The sequence below is a fragment of the Channa argus genome, chromosome 17 (assembly GCF_033026475.1).
Source record: "Channa argus isolate prfri chromosome 17, Channa argus male v1.0, whole genome shotgun sequence".
NCBI lineage: Eukaryota > Metazoa > Chordata > Actinopteri > Anabantiformes > Channidae > Channa > Channa argus.
The window spans coordinates 11,408,156-11,429,332 of NC_090213.1; the positions used below are offsets into that span (position 1 = coordinate 11,408,156).

The following is a 21,177-nucleotide window of genomic DNA, read 5'->3' on the forward strand; positions in this document are numbered from 1 at the left end:
TTTCTAGTAATTGTGTTTTTAGAGACTTGATTGTAACGAAAATTGCACTCCAACCTCTCCAATCACAGGCGCTAAATGTAGCCAACTTTTATTTTGAAATATCTCGGAAACGTGAGAAAACCGGATGTCTGGACTTTTATTTTTACGAACCAAAACAGTCATCTCCATGTCATTTGATAGTTGTGTAGGAAGGGAGTAAGTTTGGGTTAGAGTATGTCAGAATTTATTCTTTTTATTGAAGCATAAAGATATAAAGAAAGCAGGTATTTCATAGATCGACTTGTTCGTGACTAACAGTGGTTAAGATACCTGTTAATTTCTTTGCTAACGTTAACTGAACCTAGGTTAATGTTATTGTGTCTGATCGAGCGTTAGGCAGAAGTTAGCTTGACCTGCCCGGTAATGTTTGCTTAAACTTTCGACAAACCTATGTGAACTTAATTTTCTGGAAAAAAAAAAATCTACTGCCAATAGTGCTGATGCCTCATCTGGAAAAGTCGAATGACAGAGGAACAAAAAGGTAAAACTGTGTGTAGGCAGTTTGATGTGGTACTAGTTAACCTTAGTGAACTTTAGTTAAAAAGCAAGAGTTTCCCATTTCTCCTCTTCCACTGTAGTTAATTCAGGCAGGGCATTAAGCATGTAATAGAATTACAAGTTGCAATTTTCTAACTTTTTGTCATTCCCCTTAGACCAAAATTAGACTGGACGTTTGTTCAGAGGTTCTGCAACATCCAGAAGGTCCTGTTTCCATCATGGACCAATCAGAGTGTCCTGATGTTTCAGACGCTGCTTGTAGTCACTTTGACAGGTAACTGCTTGCACAGCAGCTTTGTGACAGACAAAGGGGGGAAATCAGATCAAGCAAGTTTTCAAATGGCAATGAGAAGGTGCATCTAATAAACATGTGACACATTCACCGCCTGTAGGATAATGTTTTTTGTGACATTGTAAAGCTGCACTTCTGAGAGCAAAAGACTACATACCGTCTTCTGCTGACCCCAAGCTCAAAGTTCAAAGTGCCTATTTGTCCTATGCTGTTTTACTGTATAAGCCTTCCAACAATTTGCTAACTCGTTTTATTTCTGCCATTAGAACAGCTGATCATTTACCAAGTGGGTATCCTCCCCAGCCATTTCTACAATGTTCTGGCAGACAAAGACCTCTCTGGCTTCAAGAGTCTGGTGGGCAAAGCTATGGTGCTCATTTTACTCAACTCCTCAGTAAGTTGATGCAACGCCTCAGTAAGTTGATTGCAAAAGTTGATGCAATCAGAAGGGGGCCAAGTTATTTTATGACATCGTATTTGATTTTTAATTGCTGCCATAACACACAGAAACATCTCTGATGCATGTGACCTTGGTGTTTTTCTTTCCCAGTTGAAAAGTCTTGACCAGTACATTTGCAATCAGATGTATGTTAGCTGGAGGAAGACACTAACTGAGAGCCTCCATATGTCCTACTTCCAGTGCAGAGTCTATTATACTATCAACGTACTCAGAGAAGACATAGACAACCCGTAAGTCTAAATGGTTCCCTTCTTTTTAGTCTTATTATTTCATAGCACATAACACATGTTTATTATCTGCCTTTCAGAGACCAGCGGATCAGTCAGGATGTTGAGAGGTTGTGTAAACAGATGAGCACAATGGCCAGTCGCTTGATTGTATCACCATTCACATTGGCCTACTACACCTATCACTGCTTTTACAGGTGAGTTTCAGAGTACTGTGGCAACATTCACTTTCATATTACAACATTTACCAACGGCTCAAAAGAAGAAGTCGCATCGAAAACACAAAGTGCTGGGCACTTGCACATGTTATCATAGTACCCCTTTTAAAATTTGTCGTTAGTGAATGTTTCAGTGTCCTGAACAGTTAAGAATAACAGAAACATTGTGTCTGTTGCTACAGTAATCAAATTTAAGTGGAGGCAAAAAAGTTTGCTGTTGCTTTCTGTTACATTTAGTTTTCTTTGATTTCTGCACGTTATTAAATTGACACTACACTATTCAATTTTAAATAATTTTATGTTAGTATTTATGGCATTATATATAGCGTCATGTTTTAATTAATTAATTTAACATTGTTATAATTCTCTATGTGAATCTTTTTGTGCATTTTTAAAAGGTGCTCTTTAAATAAAATTTCCTTCTTTTGCAGCACCGGCTGGATCGGTCCTGTGAGTATCTTTGGTTACTTTGTGATCGGGACCATTGCCAATAAAATCCTTATGGGGCCTATTGTGTCAACTCTGTTTGAGCAAGAAAAACTAGAGGGAGACTTCAGGTAAAGTTTGTTATGCTCTTTGTGAATAAGATTTGAGAAAACACAATTGACCTAAATGGCCAGTCGACAGGTGTTTCACCCAAAGTCTAATGTAGTGGTTTAGTATTTTTATAACTTTATTTGATGCTAATTTTGGCAGACTACAGATCCTTCCCCTTTGTTAACAGGAAGGTTCTGTAGTCCTTGGCCCAGTGCCGTTTACCTCAATAACAGGATATGTGTCAGCTTTCAATGTCTTTCCCTGAAGGGGAATTGTAATTTAATCTGTTAGGCATTAAACCAGTGTGGTTTGGTGCTGAGAATTCTGTGTTTAAAGCTTAAAGTTTTTGAAAGTGAAACACATTTTGAAACAAACATCTGTTTTTTTATCCCCAGATTCAAGCACATGCAAATCCGTGTCAATGCAGAGTCTGCAGCTTTTTACAGGTGAAATGCTTTAATTTGACAGTTTTGTTTACAGCTATATTGCAGGCAGGGGTTGCTACACAGGAAGATGCAGACATTGCTAGAAATTTTATACTAAGGAGAAACTCTATCACTTGTTGACAAAGAGAGTAATATGTGGCTCTGAGGTTTAGAGCAAGTTGAAACAAATTCTGATGTCTGTATTTATAGAGCTGGTAAAGTGGAACACATGAGGACGAACCGCAGACTGCAGGCTTTGTTAGAAACTCAAAAGAATCTAATAAACAAAGAACTCTGGCTCTATAGTAAGATCATCCTACATTCAACACACACTGACTCATATTAAAGTCTATATTGTTAACCTGTGACCTCTCTGCTCTCAGTTGGGGTGAACACCTTTGACTACCTCGGAGGTTTCCTCAGCTACATTATAATCGCCATTCCCATCTTCACTGGTATCTATAATGATCTCAGTCCAGGAGAGCTCAGTGCACTTATCAGTAAGGTTAGTCTTTATTTTCCAGAAATTGTAGTTGGTGAACAATGTAGCCTTCCTGAAACACAAAGGTGGGACAACTATGTCTGAACAATGAAGACCTTGATTTGATTTGTCAAAATGTAGAAGCACTTTCACGGTCTGACATTGAGAAATTTTAGAAAAAAGGAACTGAAATGCAGGAATGAAACATTTTTAAGAAAGAATTAAGAAACATTTTTAAGAAAGAATTTTTAAAGAAATGCCCTAAATAAGAAATGATACAAAATGCTTCTAAATAGCTACAATTATTATTTTTTGATTTACATAAAAGACAAGGAAATGTTATAGTATTGTACAATTTCACTTTACAAAACTGCTGTAAATGTGTTTCTAATTTAACCACTAGATGGCAGCAAAGCCTCTCTGGAGATAAATTCCTGCAGTTAGCGTCAGACTACTTCAAAGGCTTAAGAAGCAGGAGTAGCCTTCATAACTGTCACAAACACACATGGGCAAATGTAAATTTTCATGCCCAACCTGTATTATTGTTTTGTTTTTTAATGCTAATTTCCTCCAGTGCCATTTCCCTGCCCTTTGTTCTTTGTATATGTTTTTAAAAATACTCTTATCTCTTAATTTACTGTCTATGTGTGCTGGTTAATACTTCTCCTTTTTTGAATGCAGAATGCCTTTGTGTGCATCTACTTGATTAATGGCTTCACACAGCTAATAGACCTGTCAACCACTCTGTCAGATGTGGCTGGATACACCCACAGGTATCACACTGCATATTTAAATTCGACTCCTGGAGGACAGATGATGACCGCAATGTTTGTGCATGTCATCCCCCTTTTTATCTCTGAATCTGTGTGTGTGTGTTGTGGTAAGGATTGGAGAGCTGAGGGAGGTGATGGACGACATTCTCTGCAAGCAGTGTGACTATGACCCAGCATCAGGGGAAAGCTATGACTTTGACAGGTTTGTGTGAACAATTTTATATTAATTATTGCTGCAAGAAAAAAGCATAATCACATTGATTAAAGTAACAGACGGAGTGTCAAGAGATAGCACAAGTGGCTATGATTACAGATTAAAAAACAAGATGAGTAACGTGCAATTAGAAAAGCTTTTCAGTCTACACATATTCCTTGATTTTTAAATTAATTTTTCCACACAGTGACTTCAATGTCCATGCAGGGCCACTGGACACTGCCTTCATCCTGGACCATCTTTCATACAAGTCTCCTTATTCAGACCAGCTTCTCGTGGAAGACTTGAGTCTAAAAATTACTCAGGGAACTCATCTTCTGATTGTAGGAAACACAGGCACTGGAAAGACATCACTACTGAGGGTCCTCAACCGGCTCTGGGAGGCGCATAGTGGTGAGAGAGCAGTTAGACTGCTGTCAGAGGAAAAGAAAAGAATGAAGTTTGATTAGTTTTAATGTGAGTGGAGGTATGCCAGGTGGTCAATTTCAGGACACTGAGGGCCTCTGACTTTAAAGTTTTAATTAAAGTACATATTATGTGATGACGTCGTCCCTTCTGAGATTTGTCTAGTTGAACATCTCTGACAGCCGTTCCTGTGTTTATATCAGTGATTCGATTTTTTTTTTTTTTTTTGCTTTTGCTTGTTCATTATAAATCATATTTCATTTACAATTAAGATTTTACTAACTTTACTAACTGTGCCCATCAACAGATTACAAATATGAGATTGCAGTCTGTGGTGTGTACATATCAATAGTTTTATGACACTTTCTATGATTGTCCCCCTTGTGTTCCTTTTCTGCAGGATATGTCCAGATGACCACATGTTTTGGGCCCAGAGGAACCCTCTTTCTGCCACAGAAACCATACCTCACTGATGGCACGCTGCGTGAACAGGTGTGTTGTCTATTCTAATGTTTTCCTGCAATGGCCCTGAGAAGTCAACATATTGCAACAAACCTCATGCAAATAGACACATCTTTGCTTTCTTGTCTTTTGTCGTTTTGCTTGTGTGTTTTCCTACATGACAGCCCTCAGGGCCACCATAATGTTCCTTTGCAAGTTTCTTTCCTTTAATTTATCCTCTTGCTGTATTTTAGCAGATTGCAAGTTTTGTAAAAACGATAACATTTCTGGACTTAAAAAAAAGGTTACATGGGAATTTATTAGGTATGTTTTGTTCTTTAACAGGTGATCTACCCATTGAAGGACATTTACCCTGCATCAGGTATCATAATTCTGACTCTGAATCTAAACTGTATCTGTTTACCAGAGCAGTAATCAAATATAAATATGAATTCACTTAATCACAGTTGGTTCTGTCAAAAACACATAATATAAATCAAAGTACATGTAACCAGTAAACATTTTAATAGATTGAAAACATTCAGCAAGGTTATTTTGAATGTTATCTGCCAGCAGGATGTTTTTTGATTAATCACCAAAAAATAAATCAGGGATCTCAGAAGAAATTTAAGAACACATATTGTTCACAATATTTACACCGGCAGTGGCTCAGTTGGTAGAGTGCCCGAAGTGTCCCTGAGCAAGACACTGAACCCCCAACAGCCCATCCCCATCCCCAGCTGCGCAGTGCTGGTCCCAAGCTCGGTAGAAATCGGGGAGGGTCGTATCAGGAAGAATTGTGCCAAATCAACATGCAGGCAAATGATCCACTGTGGCGACCCTGAAGTCACAGGATAATCTAAAAGGACAAATGAAAAAAACATATCTTTTACAATATTTATCAGTCTAAATATAGTTTGTGTTTTTCATTTTCAACTTTGAGATGATTCTACCTTGGAGAGTGACTGAGATAATTGGTAATTTGAGAGGACAGTTATGTTATGTTTCCAGGGACAGTGGACGATGACAGAATTATACAATTCCTGGAACTAGCTGGTGTGGTGAGTGCTTTCCTTGCTCCATGTACTCCTGTAAACTTTCTAAATTGTTTGTTTCATATTTCATCATACACACTGATCATTAATCAGAGTTATATCTGTTCTCTAGTCGAATCTCCTGAAACGGTCAGGTGGGCTGGACAAAAAGGTGGACTGGAACTGGTAAAGACAATAGTGTTACTGTACACCATCTACTCAGATCAGTTATCTCACTCCTCTAACACATTTACAGGCTCTTAATTGAGCAGAAAAGAGCTGCTTTTTTTAGTTTTAATTTTCTTCCATAGTTTAAAGGTATTTACAGTTTAAATGTCTTGTGCTCCACAATGCAGAGTGCTCTGTTTTTTCCTCTGCAGGTATGACGTTCTGTCTCCAGGTGAAATGCAGCGTCTCTGCTTTGCAAGACTTTTCTACCTGCAGCCTAAATATGCAGGTGTGTTATGGACCTTTTGTTAAATATTTATGAAACCATCACAAGTTATACACAGCTCTTTTCCTTTCACCTCAAATAACAACACAATTATATTTTTCAGTGGATGAAGAAATCTGAGGTGTTTTTTTCCTGTTCTTTTGCAGTGTTAGATGAGGCTACTAGTGCTTTGACTGAAGAAGCAGAGGCACAGCTGTATCGAACCTGTAAACAGCTGGGCATGACTTTGGTCACTCTAGGACACCGCAGCAGCTTGGAAAAGGTAGAGTGATTCATGTGTCCCAAAAACAAAATGCATTGACATTTAAACTATTTCTATTTACTTTTGAGAAGCAGTAAGCAGAGGATTAAAGCGAGATAAAGATCAAATGATCTGAAATCACCTTTTAAATAATGATACAGAGGCCTAAAGCAGAGTTTGTGTTTCTTTTGTTTAGTTTTGGTCTCTGCTGGTTAGTCCATAATTATTTAGGGCCTTCATTTCCTACATTCCTCTTACAGAGTTCTTGCTCTCCAATCTGTATAACTCTATGAAGAACATAACTCTGTCTTTCTGTATCTAACAGTATCATGATGTTCAGTTGAAACTGTGTGGAGGAGGGGCATGGGAGTTGACCAAGTTAAAAGGAGGCAGTGGGAGCCTTAATAACAGAGAAGAAACCATGTGACCACAGAGTGGATCCTCTGAGACAGGGACATGCAAGAAGCATCAGTGTTGAAGACATCAACAAAAACACTCTTCACTTCCATGGTCATTTAAGTGCTCCTCAATAAGGTACCTAAACACAGTGTCTCCATTGGAGGCAAATATACACATCCAGTGTGTATTTATTTATGTATGTACTCATGTCTTTAGTAACAGTAGTTTAAGTGTATAACGTTTTATATGTAGCTTTTTTTGGAACAAGAAGAAGAAAATGGGTGTGAGTTCAGCATTTTTCCAAACAGGATGATGGAGGAGGCTTTTGGGTTGGACACCAAATAAGATCTGGATTTTAAGACTTTGAAAATAAATCTTTTGGATAACGACCTGATAGGAAAATTGATTTCACATAAACAAGCACAATCAAGACTTAGTAAATTAAGGGTAGCTTTTATATGATTTTACAATTGTTTTCTTTTTATTAATTTCACACTTACTACATGAGTAATGTTATTGTAAATATTATTTTTGTGATCTTGCTAATTAACTGTGACTAAGCTCAAATCTTTCCAAGAGGAAACTGCATGTAGATAATATACAGTTCTAGGAAAAATGATGTGAAATGCCTAGGCACACCAAAGGTTAAAGAATTTTTCAACTGTAGTTATAGAACTGGTTTAATGGAACAGAGCAACTTGAATTTATTACTATTTAGAGTTAGTCAGATAATAAGAACATTTATAAAACATCTTTGTGGCTGCAGGAATCACATAATGGTCATCAGTACAAATTACAGTTTAGCTGCTTGAGTTTTTAATTAAAAACTGCCTTTGATTAATCAGTCTTGAATGCCTAATAAAGCCCGTTACAGTGAATGCTGTGAAATTTGTACTAAATTTGAGATATTGTTTTTGAATGTAATGTACTTGCACTGGAAAAACAGCGTTGCTGTGGGCATTAAAATGAACAACTGTGAAATTCATTATCACATAACCATCAACTACTGTGTGTGTGCGTGTGTGTGTGTACATGATTTGAGCCTTTAAATTTACCAAGTAATGTGCTTATCAGTGACCTTACTACTATGTCCTTTCTTTATGCTGTGACCACTGGGGTTGATGGTACCATCAAGGTGATCAGGTAAAAAGTAAATTATGGGCATAAAGATGGAGAGATTTACAGAGAGAGGTTGTCTTTGAGAGACGCAATTTGTTTTTCTTGAGCACATCATGCAATTCTATAAGATTAATAGTGAGTCAAGAACTAACGTCATTGCTTATTAATTAATATTTATATTTTAGGTAGCTTTCCACTAGGACCGCTCTAAAAAATGACAGGAGTGCCACAGTAAGCCCTGTGAGGGCTGTAGCTGTCCAAATGCTGGGTGGATCTTTGTGTTAAGAGGGAGGAAGACAGATCAGCTCAGAGACGTCCATCCAACTGTCTGCACAATCTGTGCATTTCAAAAACAGCTGCAATCCCACAAAGTATTGTGACAGATTTTTTTTCTAGGGTGTTTGGCATGAGTACAGTGAGACTGATGGGAGGGAGCAGGATTGTATCAAAAGTGACACAGCTGGTGACCATTTTATAATCCTAATCTGACCCTCTCCTCTGGGTTGTTCCCAGCCAAGCAACATTTGCAGGGTGGCACGCCACACACACACCTCAGTGTCGATGGGGGCTGGCTTCATGCCCAAAGAAAAAAAATCTCTCATAGCCATTGATTGGCCAGTCTGAGTTTGGGTCTAAAGGCTTTTAGCCGTGCAGATGCCACCCCTCTCTGAGAACACACAAAAATAAGGCAGATTATGAGCATGTGCACTTTTCAAGGATAAGACTGGTTTTATTCTAGTACAGATTGTACGTACTGTAACTAGATTAGTAGGCTATGTGTTCCCTGAAATAGCTAAAACACCAGATTTCAAGACCAAGAGGATATAGTGAAGCAGCGCAGGGAAAAAAAAGTCCAATGAAAATGAAAATTGAGTTTGGTTCGCACCTTTCTCACTGCTATAAAGGTAGATTTTGGAATTGCAGTCATACTAAATAAATTAAACGCAATCAGGCTTGTCTCGACCTCCGGGCCTCTGGTAAATCTGCCTCATAGTGTTGGTGGCAACAGTGTCTGAAGCAGCAGAGGAGACCCGTGATAAAGTAGGATACAGCAGATGATCCAACAATAGCATTAGCAACATGTTTAAATCAACTGTAAATTATCAACACTTTAGGAGATTCTCTTCTAAACTCTGAACTTTGGAGAGTTGGGGCTATCAATTTTCTTTCATGATTTTAGTTGTTAGGATGAGCTACCTGGTGTTTTACTGTACTGTAGCAGCTTTATATTTGGCTAAAAAGTGAAAATGTTAAGTTATTCCTTCAAATAAATTCTTCAAAGACTTCACATATAGATATGTATAGATACGTTCTTGCTGTTAGATGCCGCAAAGCCTTTCCACTTCCTGTGCTTTTGCATCCTCACCTCTTTAGTCCTATACGATCTGTATGCCAACAGCGGATGAAGACTGAATTTTCCCTCTAAACAGGCTACTTGTTCCCAGATCAACCAAATGGCATTTATGAATAATGCCACTTAGTCCTAATTGGAAACACTGATCCAGGAAAATTACATGCCAACATAAGCGTTTTTAGTGAAGTAGGGTATTTGGGTCATATCTGTGTCTGTAATTCTCGAGCTCATGATTCTCGGATATTTAATTATCATCAATTATAGATTTTTGACATTTGTCTGGTAATTACACTTTTGCTACATTTGGACATTACTCAGTCTAATTATGGGCCTGAAAACGAGACAGTGTCCATCAGATCCTGGGTTCATACAAACAAAACATATATAAATAAACAATTTTATCAGCAAACCAGCAGATTTGACATGGGACATGTCAGCATGTTATGTCTCATCGTAAGCTACATTTGTAGAGAAATGGTTATTTTTTTAATGACATCACTACTTTTCTATGGCTTAAGGACCTTTTTACTCAAATAAATTTGCTGTATTTTCTGTATTTAACATCGTTATATTGATCCGCGACCCTGAACTCACGGGATAAGCTGAGAGGACAAAAAATAAATAAATAAATAAATATTGTACTCTGTCAGTATTTACACAATACTGTTTTTTTCCATGTGGATCACAAATCTTTTTTTTATGTTTTACAAATCAAGTTCTATTTCTTAATACTACAATAAGCAGACTCATTTGACAGAGAAATACCTAAACAGTCTCTTAAGACAGCTGCAATCTATTTTGTGGCATGGCTACAAATTCTGTTGTCTGCCGTAAAAATGTTTCTGAACTTCAACTGGTAAATGTGAGCATTTGACAAACCGCAAAGGAAGGAATTATTCCTACTTGAACTTCTACTGGTATTAGTAGAGTTCACGTTCAACTAGATTCAACTGGGAGGGAAATGAAACTTCAGAAAGAATACAAAAAATGTTTTTGCTCTCTGTATGTAATGGTGTTTATCGTCTGAACACATTTATTTACTCCACACATGACGACAGTCACCATGAGATGTAACCGTTATTGTTAAAGTGCTGTTTTAGCTGCTGTGTTGGAGGAAGAGTTACTTAACCGGCCCAGAGGAATTAGTGATAAATTATTACTGTAATACTCACAACATAAGGCAAAACCAAGAGTATAGTGACCACAACTTGCTTAATTGTTCCTGAAATTATACAAAAGAGAGATTAGAGGTCAGATTGTAATTATGGGTAAAGACAGACCGACGATGAAGACGAATGATGAACAGTGGACTGTAGGCCGAAGAACCTATTCAGTTTGTCCGACAACATTGCCGCTGTCAGCAGCATTGCACGGTCACAGACATGCGAGAAGCAAATCTAAAAGCTACTTAACAGGTTAGTGTGAAACAATAAATGTTAATTTCTGCCCTTTGATGAATATGGCATTTTATCCTTTACTAACATCTCAGAGTGGCTTTGAAGTAGAAAAAGAACCTATTCATTTCTATCATCTAACATATGAATACCATCATTTGGCATTACCAACTGACACATTAGTGTCGTGTTAAAAAGGTTAAAATAGATAATACTTTTTACACTTGGGTGTATTCACAGTTACCGGATTTCTACCAGCTGTCCAAAGCAGGACAGCACCTGTCACCATACATGCCACAGTTCCACTCCCATGCTGCATGCCATGCTCAGTAACACTGAGCCCACCACCTGCAGAAAGACCAGAACAGCTTGAGTCACACAAGCTGCTGGCAAATTAAACTTTACACAAAACCAAAAAAACTAACATAAACATATTTTTTTTGTTAGTTTTTTTCACGAATGGATGAAAGATCAATTTTTCATCTGATAAATACATTTGCTGATGTTCATACCTGGGTCAAGGTAAAGCAAAGGTGCTTTCCAACTTTGCAGTGGTTCTGTGGAGAAGGAGGAGGAGCTGAAAGAAAATTTGTATATTCAAGAGATGACGACAAAAATAACATTATACAATTATATTATACATTATATAAATATGGCATAGTAAAACTAGGGCACCATTTTTGTAAAACTCCTAATCTGCTGCAAACGGGCTGGAATTTCCTCTGCAGATGGTTGGACACTGGATTATGGATCAAATTTTGGCTGAACAAGGCCTAAACTGAAACTATGAAGTGTGCGATAAGAAAATATTTGTTCCACACATAACGGTGCAGATGTTTCTCTTGTGTGGCAGTGCAGCACACAGCAGGCAAGTCTAAAGCAGCTGGCTCACACACCACCTCTTCCTATAGCACTCTCTGCATAGCAGTCAAGTTTAATTGATTTATTTGTAGAAATCATATTTTGTAACTGCAGGAAAACAATGTAACATTTTGAGTTACATAGCGCAGGTGAAAAAAAGTTTTTGGGAGATGCAAGAATCCAAACATTTAACAATGATGTTAAAAATATGTAAACTCTGCACAGACATTCTGCAGTGAATCTCAATCATCAGGGAAGTGAAAAATTAAAACACATTTGAGTGAAGGGGAGCTTTAAAAAGTTTTAATTAGTCTACAGTTACATTTAAACAAAGACAAACACATTAATGTCAACTTTACATAATTACACAGTATTAATTGTTCAATATTTTAAATATTTACGTCACACATGTTGGAAGAGCTGAACAAATAATGTAGGGACCACTGTATGAATATCAGTATAAATTAAATAAGTCATCACAGGACAGAGGTCAAAGGTCACAGTCAGCTCCCACCGGAAACATCTAGACCAGGCAAAGAGTCTGGGTTTTCCTCAACAAGCTGACTGATGGGAGGGCTTGAACCCAATTTGGATGCAAGCTGCCATGTCACAGAGCTGTAAGATTTGTCCATTTCGGACCAAATAAGTATATTTTGCAGCTGTTGTGTATCATTCAGCTCAATGTTTGAACATTTTCTTACAGTGTTCAGAAAAACAATACAGTGCTTAAACCTGTCAATGTACAGTTTTGGTAGGTAGAGAAAGAAATATTTTCTTATTAAACAAAGTTAAATGGAGCCAAATAACCCGTTCAGTTACCCGACAGGAACGTTTGAGTGCAGAAAGGACAGTTAATCTTTTGTTTTTGTGCTTATAATTAACTCTGCCTTTTGACTGCAGCAGCAAGACCTCTGTCTTTGAGACGTGTTCTGCAGGTATTTCACCATCAGTCTGTATCCTGCAGCCATGTCAATTATGCTTCTCCACCTCCTCCTGCTGTTTCCTTCTCCGTTGTCTTGTCCTCCCCTTCCTCTTGATGTGTTATGTGGTCGGACGGTCTGTCTGAAGCTGTCCCGAGCATCTTGGCACTGTGCTCCTGCGCCTTTGCTCTCAGTGCAGCAATACTGTTCTCCCTCAGTTCCTCTTTGGAAATTGGGGAGTTAGTGTCCTTCCTCTGTTTCTCCTTGTTATCCTCCAGTACTTTCTCTACTGGTTTTTCCTGTGCTGGTGTTGGTGTCGTACTGCTTGGATTGCTGGGACAGGTTTCAACGGTCTTCTTGTGCATTCCTGAAGGGAAGTGGCAATATTTTTAATTATTAATTGTGTCTAATGACTTAGACAATGTCCCTACAATGGCACGAGGAGGTGCCGGAGGTTTTTACAGTATCCTTTTATGCTTTTGTGTATTTAAGTGCTTTGATGTCCAAATAGAAAAAAAACAAACCACAACACTATTGCTCATAAAAAGCAACCGTATTTACCAAAATAGAATGAAGACAAACCACATACGTTAATAAGATGGATGTTAGAACCTCTTATTCAATTAGATTCACCTGATTGATTTAAACAAATCAATTGACATGCGGTGAAAGAGGAGATTTGGTTTAATCTTCCCTGATGAAGTAGGATTATCACCATTATCGACTGGTACCCTTTCTTGACACTTTTATTGGCTCCTAACATGAGCAGGACTTAACTCCTGTTTTCTATTGTAAGAATACATCTCAATCCCTGTTTTAAATGAAGTGATACATTTTGTATTTTTATTCTTGCCTTAATGTCCAACAGATAAGAAAAAAAATTATGAGACATGTTTTAGGTCACAACATTACCAACAGTTCTGATCTGTAAGCTGTGATAGTTATTCAGCATGAAGCACCTAAAACCAGAACCCTAAGCTGAAAAAAGCTTAGCCATCATTTTTTGTAGTGTTTACACATCTGATCTGTGACAAAATTTCATCTGTGGGGAAAAGACGGGTGTCATCTAAAAAATACAATTCTTAAGCTACTCACCAAGCAACCATGGTGCATAAGAGTCGGTGATGCCATCTTTGGCAGACTTGAGGATTGACTCAGGCAGTGGGATGGCGTGACGGACCATAGCTCCATACAGGCCGTACTCTGCCATCACGCTGCTGCGGCCCCAGCATTTCTCCTTTTTCCTCCACTTGGCCCTGCGGTTCTGAAACCACACCTTTAGAGATGAAAGGCAGGCAAGGGTTAAGTTTCTGTGGCACAGTCGATATTTGCAGAAATGCTTACAGGTTGTGCTCAGATGTGTTCAATTCAAAAATATTTTCTTATTCACGGTCTCGTGATTTTTCGGCATTTAAGGACTTTTTAAACAAGGATATTAGATATGGAGTCTATGACAAGTTTAGAGTACAAGACCAGGGGATCTTTAATATTTACAAACCACAATGAAAAAGTGCCTTTTCATTTTATCACTAAAGTTTCCCTGACTCTTGTTGCTTAAAGCTTGTGAAAATCTACTATACACTACTATGTCAAATTTAAGTCCATAAATTTAATAGTACAGTATATACACTCCAAAGGTTCCACAAACCTTGAAATTATGTATTTAATATTTCTTTGCTTTATCTTCAACTTGTCCTCTTTGTGGAGTGAGTGTGCCTGAAGTATCTTCCTTCTGATTCCTCAAATACATCTAATGATTTTTAGCCAGATAGAGTAATATCTCCAGCAAGCTTACGAATATAGATGAGGAAAAACGGGGGGAAAAAAAATGAGCATCCTAAAGGAATGATGTGGGGGCGTGTGTGGGCGGGTGGGTGTGTTGTATTTTGCAAACCTGAAATTAAAAGTGATCAAAGCCGAACCTGGAAAGCTATTCAGGTAGATGTGATGATAGCCATCATCTCATAAAAAAAAAAATGGCCTCAGATGAGCAATCGAGCCTTTTGACAGCAGCGGTGTGAGTGTGGATGACGTTTGTGTCTTCACTGTGTGTGTGTGCGTGTGCGTGTGTGTGTGTGTTTCATGCTAGAGGTGACCCTGGGGGCGAAGAGGCTGATTGAAAAATAAGTTAATTTCCAGGCCCAATCGATGGGAGACAGGCTTTCAAATATCACGGGAAATTAAAATGCTCATAGCAGCCGGGCCGAGCCCTCTGCTCAACCACTGACTTCTGCTAATTAATTTCTATGTAGTTATTATTTGATTTCAAGGCTGCGGCCTGTCTGTCACAGGCAACGACCTGAAAAGTTACACCGAGAGCGTGAACGTGGCTAATGTGGAGGCAAGACGCGTTGTGAGGAAGGTGATGGACATGACCGGTGGCCCTGTCTGTCCGCCTCAGTATTTCCCTACTGTGTGAAAAATCTGTCTTAAGCACTTAAACAAAATATCAGGGTGATTTTGGATAACACACTTTGTTGTTAAGAAGGTTTCCTCCCTTAACCCATGCCGATTGGGTTTACTTCTGTGTTCTCCCCACCTGTATTCTGTCCTCTGGCAGGTCAGTTTTCATGGAGAGCATTTCCCGGGCATACACGTCTGGGTAGTGGGCCTCATTGAAAGCTTTCTCCAGCTCCTCCAGCTGATGGGACGTGAAAATGGTTCTGCAGACAAAAGGAATCATTTATCAAAGTCTTTTCACAACTGCTTTTCAATCATTTCAGTTAATGGCGTCAGTTATTCACAAATGTATTTTAATTTAAATAATGTCCTCATTTTTAAATTGACTATATAAAAAATTAATAATTTTAATACAATTATACAATGTGACTCATAATAAAATTAGCCTGTATCAATTTTAATGTATTGTACAATACCAAGTAAATTTTTTTACTGAATCCTGTACACACATAAGGCCACTGTAAGATTTTTATTTTATTTTATGAATCAATGCCATTTTAAAAGGTAACGTGCACTGGAAAGGTTATTTTACACATGATAATTCCTTATAGAGAGCTTATAGCATGATATGTATGTTTAAAGACGCCCTTATTATAAAAGTTCTTAAATTTATTGTTAAGCATCACAAAGGCCACATTTTTTAAAGCTCGATCACTGCAGACACGAAAAGGCCAATGCAGAATATCCACGAGGCGTCCTGTAGTCCATGAAAATACATATATTTATATTATAAAATATATTTCTGATATAAAGTCTTCAGATATGATTCCATTTGCTGTTTTTAAATTTATTTACCTGTGTCGTCTTTTCTTTCTTTTCTTGTTCTGACTCAGTGATGAGTTTGAGAATTTGTGATCACCAGAGGAGAGGCTCATATCATCTGAATCTGTAGGGTGACAATCCATAAACCACTCAATACACAAACAAGCACAAAAGCAATAAAAATAGCCCCCTAATAGAAAATACGCATGTAACGAACCAAAACCGGACAAGAATTATAAATATCTGCCAAAACATAAAAACGCTTTGCCCAAACAATGAACGTAAAAATAAAAATACAATTTGACCCAAGAAAAACCTAATTTAACTTTATCGGCTGTTATTTCGGTCGGTCGCAAAGCTCGAGACCTTTTATTCTTGTGCGTTTTGTCAGGTTGTGTGTGCACTAATTTAAACGCATTTAAAACCATAATATCATATTAAAAAAGAGAAAACGTTATAATAATTGATGTTTGATCAACAGGCCTTTGACACCTTATTTCAAACACTCACCGGAGCTGGCGGAGTTCTGTGCCTCCATCTGTGCCTCCATGTGCGCGGCTCTGTGCAGCGGCTGCAGGTGCACATTTTTCGCCTCTGACAGCACCTCCAGAAAAGCAGGCTGACTGTAAAACGAGTGTATTCCCTCTGGTCCCAGCAGTCCCATGCCAACCGCGAGACCTCCGTGTCCGATGACCGACCTGGCGGGCAGGTGATGCGCCCTGTGCGGCAGAGCCTCCAGCGGCCGTCTCGGTGCCGTCTGCGGCTCCTTGTTGAGGCCGAGCAGCTCCTGGATCCCAAAGCCGGTGCGCCGGTGCACTGTGGGGGCCATCTTCCACACAGGAGGCGGCTGCAGGAGTCCCCCTTGGTTCACACTGGTTTGTGAAGCTGATGTCTGTTTATTCTCCGTGTCTGAAAGCACAGCTCCCTGTTTCCCTGTCATGGCTTTGGGATTCCACTTTTTGTTTCACACTCCCCTCCAACAAAAAAAGCCGAGTCCCTGATGAATTGAGCAGAGTGACGCTCTGCTTTATTTCTCTGCCCTCTCCTCGGCTGTGCTTTTTATCCAACAGGCAACAGGCGTCAGCCAATCACATCATGGGAGAGGACGCTCAGTTTCCAAGATCTCCCTTATGAAGATCATTTTGGTGGAGTAATAGACAAAATAAATGACTTTTCAAACATCATCGAATTTGCAGGAAATTTTCTGTAAGCTCCTGGAGCCAATAAGCCGGTGACCACTCAATTAGCCCCGTGTTTTAAAAGCATGCTTTTTCTCACGCAATTCAGTTTGACATCAAATCATTTTTTGTAACAATGTTTAGCACCTTAAAAAGAAATTGTTTTACTTTGTTGTAACTAGTATTTTGGTTTCTACCATGACAATATGGGGTGTCTATTTTATTTTATTTATTTATTTGGTTGCAGCCCATAAAATTATTCAAAAATATAAAAAAATTAGCTAAATATATGTTTACTACATGTCCTAATCTGATGTGGGATTCCATTAAGGACCAACCAGCCGGAGAAATTTGAGAAAAATCATATTCATTTGCCCGCAGTCATTGTGAAATATGTTAAAACAAAAATATTGAGAAGCAGAAAACGTGAGCGATTAACACTAACTGAATCTGAAGATCTTTTTTTAGCTTGTGCCATATACCAGACTGCATCTATTACAGTAAAACAAGGCAGCTGAATTATGCAATACAAACTGTAAAGCAATATCTTTTTGCATGAAATATGCCAACTATAAACAAATCACATATGAGAACATTTCACTTCCAACTTAGAGAAACACCAAGCCCGCCTCAGCCAATTAATCAGGTCTTATAATCAGGACACCAGACTCGAGCTGCATCCACAACGTCACCCTATAACTCACACTGTCATTTGCATATTCTAATTTGCGCACTAAACGTTTTGTCTTTACTGCCAGTCTGTACATCTGTTGATAGATTATCAAGCTTTTTTATTCTTTCGCGGGTCACATGATGGAGAATACAATATCCCAGCTCAGGGTATTTAGGACACACCAGGGTGGCAATTAAATATGAGACAAACAGCGGAGCAAATGCCAGTGCACAATGCAACAACAGATTTCTTTGCCTCCCGGGGTTCAAATGTTTTTGCTGAGGTCTGATATCAAATACAAAAAGCTGTCAAGCTGACTAAAGGGTTACACGGTGTTTCGGTGCATACATACATTTGTGAAAGCGACAGCAAAGACAGAAGTCAGGGGAAATCCTCTGCAGCTTCTTGTCATATGAGAAAACATAGACCCCGGCCCAAATTTAAAGCCGCTGAATTGTGAAATGGAGTGAAAATACTTTCATTTTCCCTGCGCCTTTGCAAACCTAATCCTCTCAATTATCGCCGACTTCTAATCGTTCGGAGATAATTTGCGGCACACGTTTGGACATCTGGACAGACAATTACGCACAGGAGAGTGGACGCGCACGATGGAAGCGGAGATACAATCGATGGGACATGTGGTGATGAATAAATAGGTGGTTCCTTTGGCGCCAGTGCGTCAGGCTGTCAGTGGTGTAATCTGGGATATGATCAGGACACGTAGCTGTCCTCGGTCAATTGTGAGCTTTCTGTTGTTTCTGCGCGTCAGGATGCTTTGTGAGACTCGCTGCGCATTAGGTCCACGGTATAACCCTGTTCGCAATATAGGGACATACAATTTAAAATTACGTCTTTAGAGCCATTAACAATATATTTCGAAATTTTGTTGTGCTAAATTATTTAGCCTTTATTTTACAAATAGGAAAATTAAATAAATATAAATAATAATGAAAAAAATAGTTTTAATGTGTTACAAAAATAAATAGTTAATGCTATGATGAACTTGAGAAACTAAAACCAATCGACTTTCAGCATCTCATGAGAAGCTACTACAGAGACATTTCATTAGAGGTTAATGAAGTGATCAATGGCACACTCGTAACTATGCTAATGAGGCCTCTGCAGCATACACACACACACGGATGCGGATAACTGCCACCATCACTTTCCACTTACATCAAAATGCAAATAGTTTGTACAGAACTTGCACTTTATGTAAGAAACACTGTTCACACGTCTGAAATCAATTACTAAGGAGAACTAAAATTATGAAAATTATCCCAACAACTTCTCAAAGTTGTTTAAGATTTCCGTTAAATCCAACTGCAGACTTTCTTCAAGTGGATCAAATGTTTTGAAAATGCTACTTTAATTTGACCTGTAATGATAATACTGTACTGAACATAAAAAATAAGTAATGTTAGGGGAATGATTAAGGTCAGTATATTGTTTTTTTATTCCCTGCTACTGGTCTTTTCTGCTATTATAAACTATTTCGGTCTGGTTATGCTTGCTGTAATGAGTTTGCTAAAACCAGACATCCATCAGATAAAGAAAATGTTAATGACATGTTTGATGTGTAATTTTATCACATAGGACCAAGCCTTTCTCCCTGTAGTGAACATCATAAAGGGCTGTTCACCCCGGTACTCAAGTGTTGGATTACTTAATGAGTTCAGAAAAACATTTTTGACCTCTGACTTAATGGAGATAGAAATCTTACTTCAAATCTGGCCAGACGTGTTCTAGCAAATGTATGAACAATGAACCTAATAACAGTTCAAATTAATTCATACTTGCAGCACAAAAAAGTATTAGAGGCTAAATCAGTCATATTCGGGTAGAGTTTCAGCTTTTTCTGACTGGTCTTTGGCTCCAGAAACCGCTCTTCAAATCTAGCTAATTGCTGTTTCCCAGAGCTTGGCATAAAAAAGAAGAGCTGGGTCACCAAACAGCCGTTGATCAAAACATCCTATTAAGGTGAGGAAACAAAAGGCCCTCACAAACCTCACAATGTGCCACTGGTGATTCAACAGCTTGCTCTGTGGGCACAAAGCATTAATTAGGGCAATAACTTCATGCTATTGCCATTCTATAGTCTCCATTTCTGTATGAGTGCATCTATTTATGTCTGAAGTTTGTGAAGGACTCTGACTCTGGTGTGCTGCATTCCCCTGTTGCATGTGCAGATGTGTTATTGGCGTAATGAGGAAAAAACTTTGGGGAACGTGGGAGAAAGGTCCCCCCCGCACCAAAAACTTTGACAAAAATATTCCTCACCGTGGTTGCATGTAACAAGAATTGACATAACTGCTTGGGCCCATTTCTTGTCTAATTAGCACACTTCTACATGGGACAGAGACTAGCAGTTAGAAGGGAATCGGACAGGCATGGCAGTAGCAACACAAAAAGGGGCCCCTGGTTCCAGTGTAATTAGGTGAGACAATACCCCTGACTGTTTTGAGCCATGGTGCTGGCTCGGAGTTGGGGCAGAGCAGACGAGGGGACGCCCCATGAGGTACATCTCCCCAAGACCCTAATAAGCCCCTAATTGTCTTTTTTGATTCACATGGGCAGCACCAGCAGACATGAAGACAGCCTATTCCTGGTCCCCTGCAGAGAGCGTGAGCCCTGTCCTGAGGAAGAGTTGAAATTGGAGTTGACTCGTTCAGGACCTTTACTGTTTGGCCTCTAAGCAGTGTCCCCAAACCTGGAGCACCACCACCATGGAACAAGAGACACTGTGGGAGCCATGTTTTCTTACATCTGTGCAGATGTGTTATTGGCGTAATGAGGTGCATAAAAAAATGACTTCATGTGATTTCATGGCTGCCATGAAATTATTCTTTTGTTTGGATCAAAGTGAAAATCTGGGTAAAAATCACTAATTAGTTTCATAAACACAAGTTTTGAATGTGCAAGTCAGGACCTTATAATGCTCAGAGCAGCGCAGTGCTTCTCAATGTACATAAGCTAAATAATTTAGAAGAACTAAAAGCAACTACTCTTCTCAAAGATGATGTAAATCTTAAGCCTCTTTATATTTAAATATGTTAGGCTGAAATTCAGGATATGTTCATAATAAAAGTAATGTTATTTAAAGCCTTAGTTTGTTCAAAAACTAAAAGTGCTTCATTTACTTTGGAGGGAGATCATGAAAACTGTCAAGTTGCACCTGTCTGGGTGACAATGACACCATTGGTTTTTCTTGCCACCAATGCAGCTACAAACAGCTGGGCTCTACAGGCTGCATTTTAACACTGGATGAGCCACTTTAACCATATACAAACAGACTGGTCCATATGTTTGAGGCCACTT

General features: G+C 38.7%; 2 protein-coding genes across 3 annotated transcripts; one reads left to right on the forward strand and one right to left on the reverse strand.

The window, feature by feature from the left end:
• The first annotated feature begins 159 nt into the window (after positions 1 to 159).
• Positions 160 to 8,141, forward strand: abcd4 (ATP-binding cassette, sub-family D (ALD), member 4). 2 transcript variants are annotated; one of them, XM_067482564.1, is made up of 19 exons: positions 161 to 520; positions 693 to 811; positions 1,096 to 1,223; positions 1,380 to 1,519; positions 1,597 to 1,713; positions 2,166 to 2,291; positions 2,667 to 2,717; positions 2,907 to 3,001; positions 3,080 to 3,201; positions 3,859 to 3,950; positions 4,063 to 4,152; positions 4,352 to 4,557; positions 4,970 to 5,061; positions 5,356 to 5,392; positions 6,022 to 6,071; positions 6,178 to 6,230; positions 6,425 to 6,501; positions 6,645 to 6,760; positions 7,065 to 8,141. In XM_067482564.1, the coding sequence occupies exons 1-19, from the start codon at positions 480 to 482 to the stop codon at positions 7,164 to 7,166; spliced, it is 1,854 nt and encodes a 617-aa protein (XP_067338665.1). In that variant the 5' UTR covers positions 161 to 479; the 3' UTR covers positions 7,167 to 8,141. The 2 variants fall into 2 exon arrangements, with proteins under 2 accessions (XP_067338666.1, XP_067338665.1); XM_067482565.1 differs by lacking the exons at positions 1,597 to 1,713; positions 2,166 to 2,291 and having other exon boundaries at positions 160 to 520.
• A 4,013-nt stretch (positions 8,142 to 12,154) lies between these two features.
• On the reverse strand, positions 12,155 to 17,061 carry LOC137102540 (visual system homeobox 2-like). Its single transcript, XM_067482163.1, has 5 exons — positions 16,519 to 17,061; positions 16,042 to 16,132; positions 15,326 to 15,449; positions 13,882 to 14,062; positions 12,155 to 13,153 (listed from the first exon to the last, which is right to left on the reverse strand). The coding sequence occupies exons 1-5, from the start codon at positions 16,946 to 16,948 to the stop codon at positions 12,840 to 12,842; spliced, it is 1,140 nt and encodes a 379-aa protein (XP_067338264.1). The 5' UTR covers positions 16,949 to 17,061; the 3' UTR covers positions 12,155 to 12,839.
• Positions 17,062 to 21,177: the final 4,116 nt, after the last annotated feature.

Coding starts and splice junctions, on each gene's coding strand:
- abcd4 (XM_067482564.1), top strand. CDS start 480: ATGCCTCATCTGGAAAAGTCGAATGACAGAGGAACAAAAAG. Junction 1,520..1,596: donor AGAGAAGACATAGACAACCC/GTAAGTCTAAAT, acceptor TCTGCCTTTCAG/AGACCAGCGGATCAGTCAGG. Junction 3,951..4,062: donor GTGGCTGGATACACCCACAG/GTATCACACTGC, acceptor TGTTGTGGTAAG/GATTGGAGAGCTGAGGGAGG.
- LOC137102540 (XM_067482163.1), bottom strand. CDS start 16,948: ATGACAGGGAAACAGGGAGCTGTGCTTTCAGACACGGAGAATAAACAG. Junction 16,133..16,518: donor ACAGAACTCCGCCAGCTCCG/GTGAGTGTTTGA, acceptor GTCACCCTACAG/ATTCAGATGATATGAGCCTC. Junction 14,063..15,325: donor TGCCAGAGGACAGAATACAG/GTGGGGAGAACA, acceptor TCATCTCTAAAG/GTGTGGTTTCAGAACCGCAG.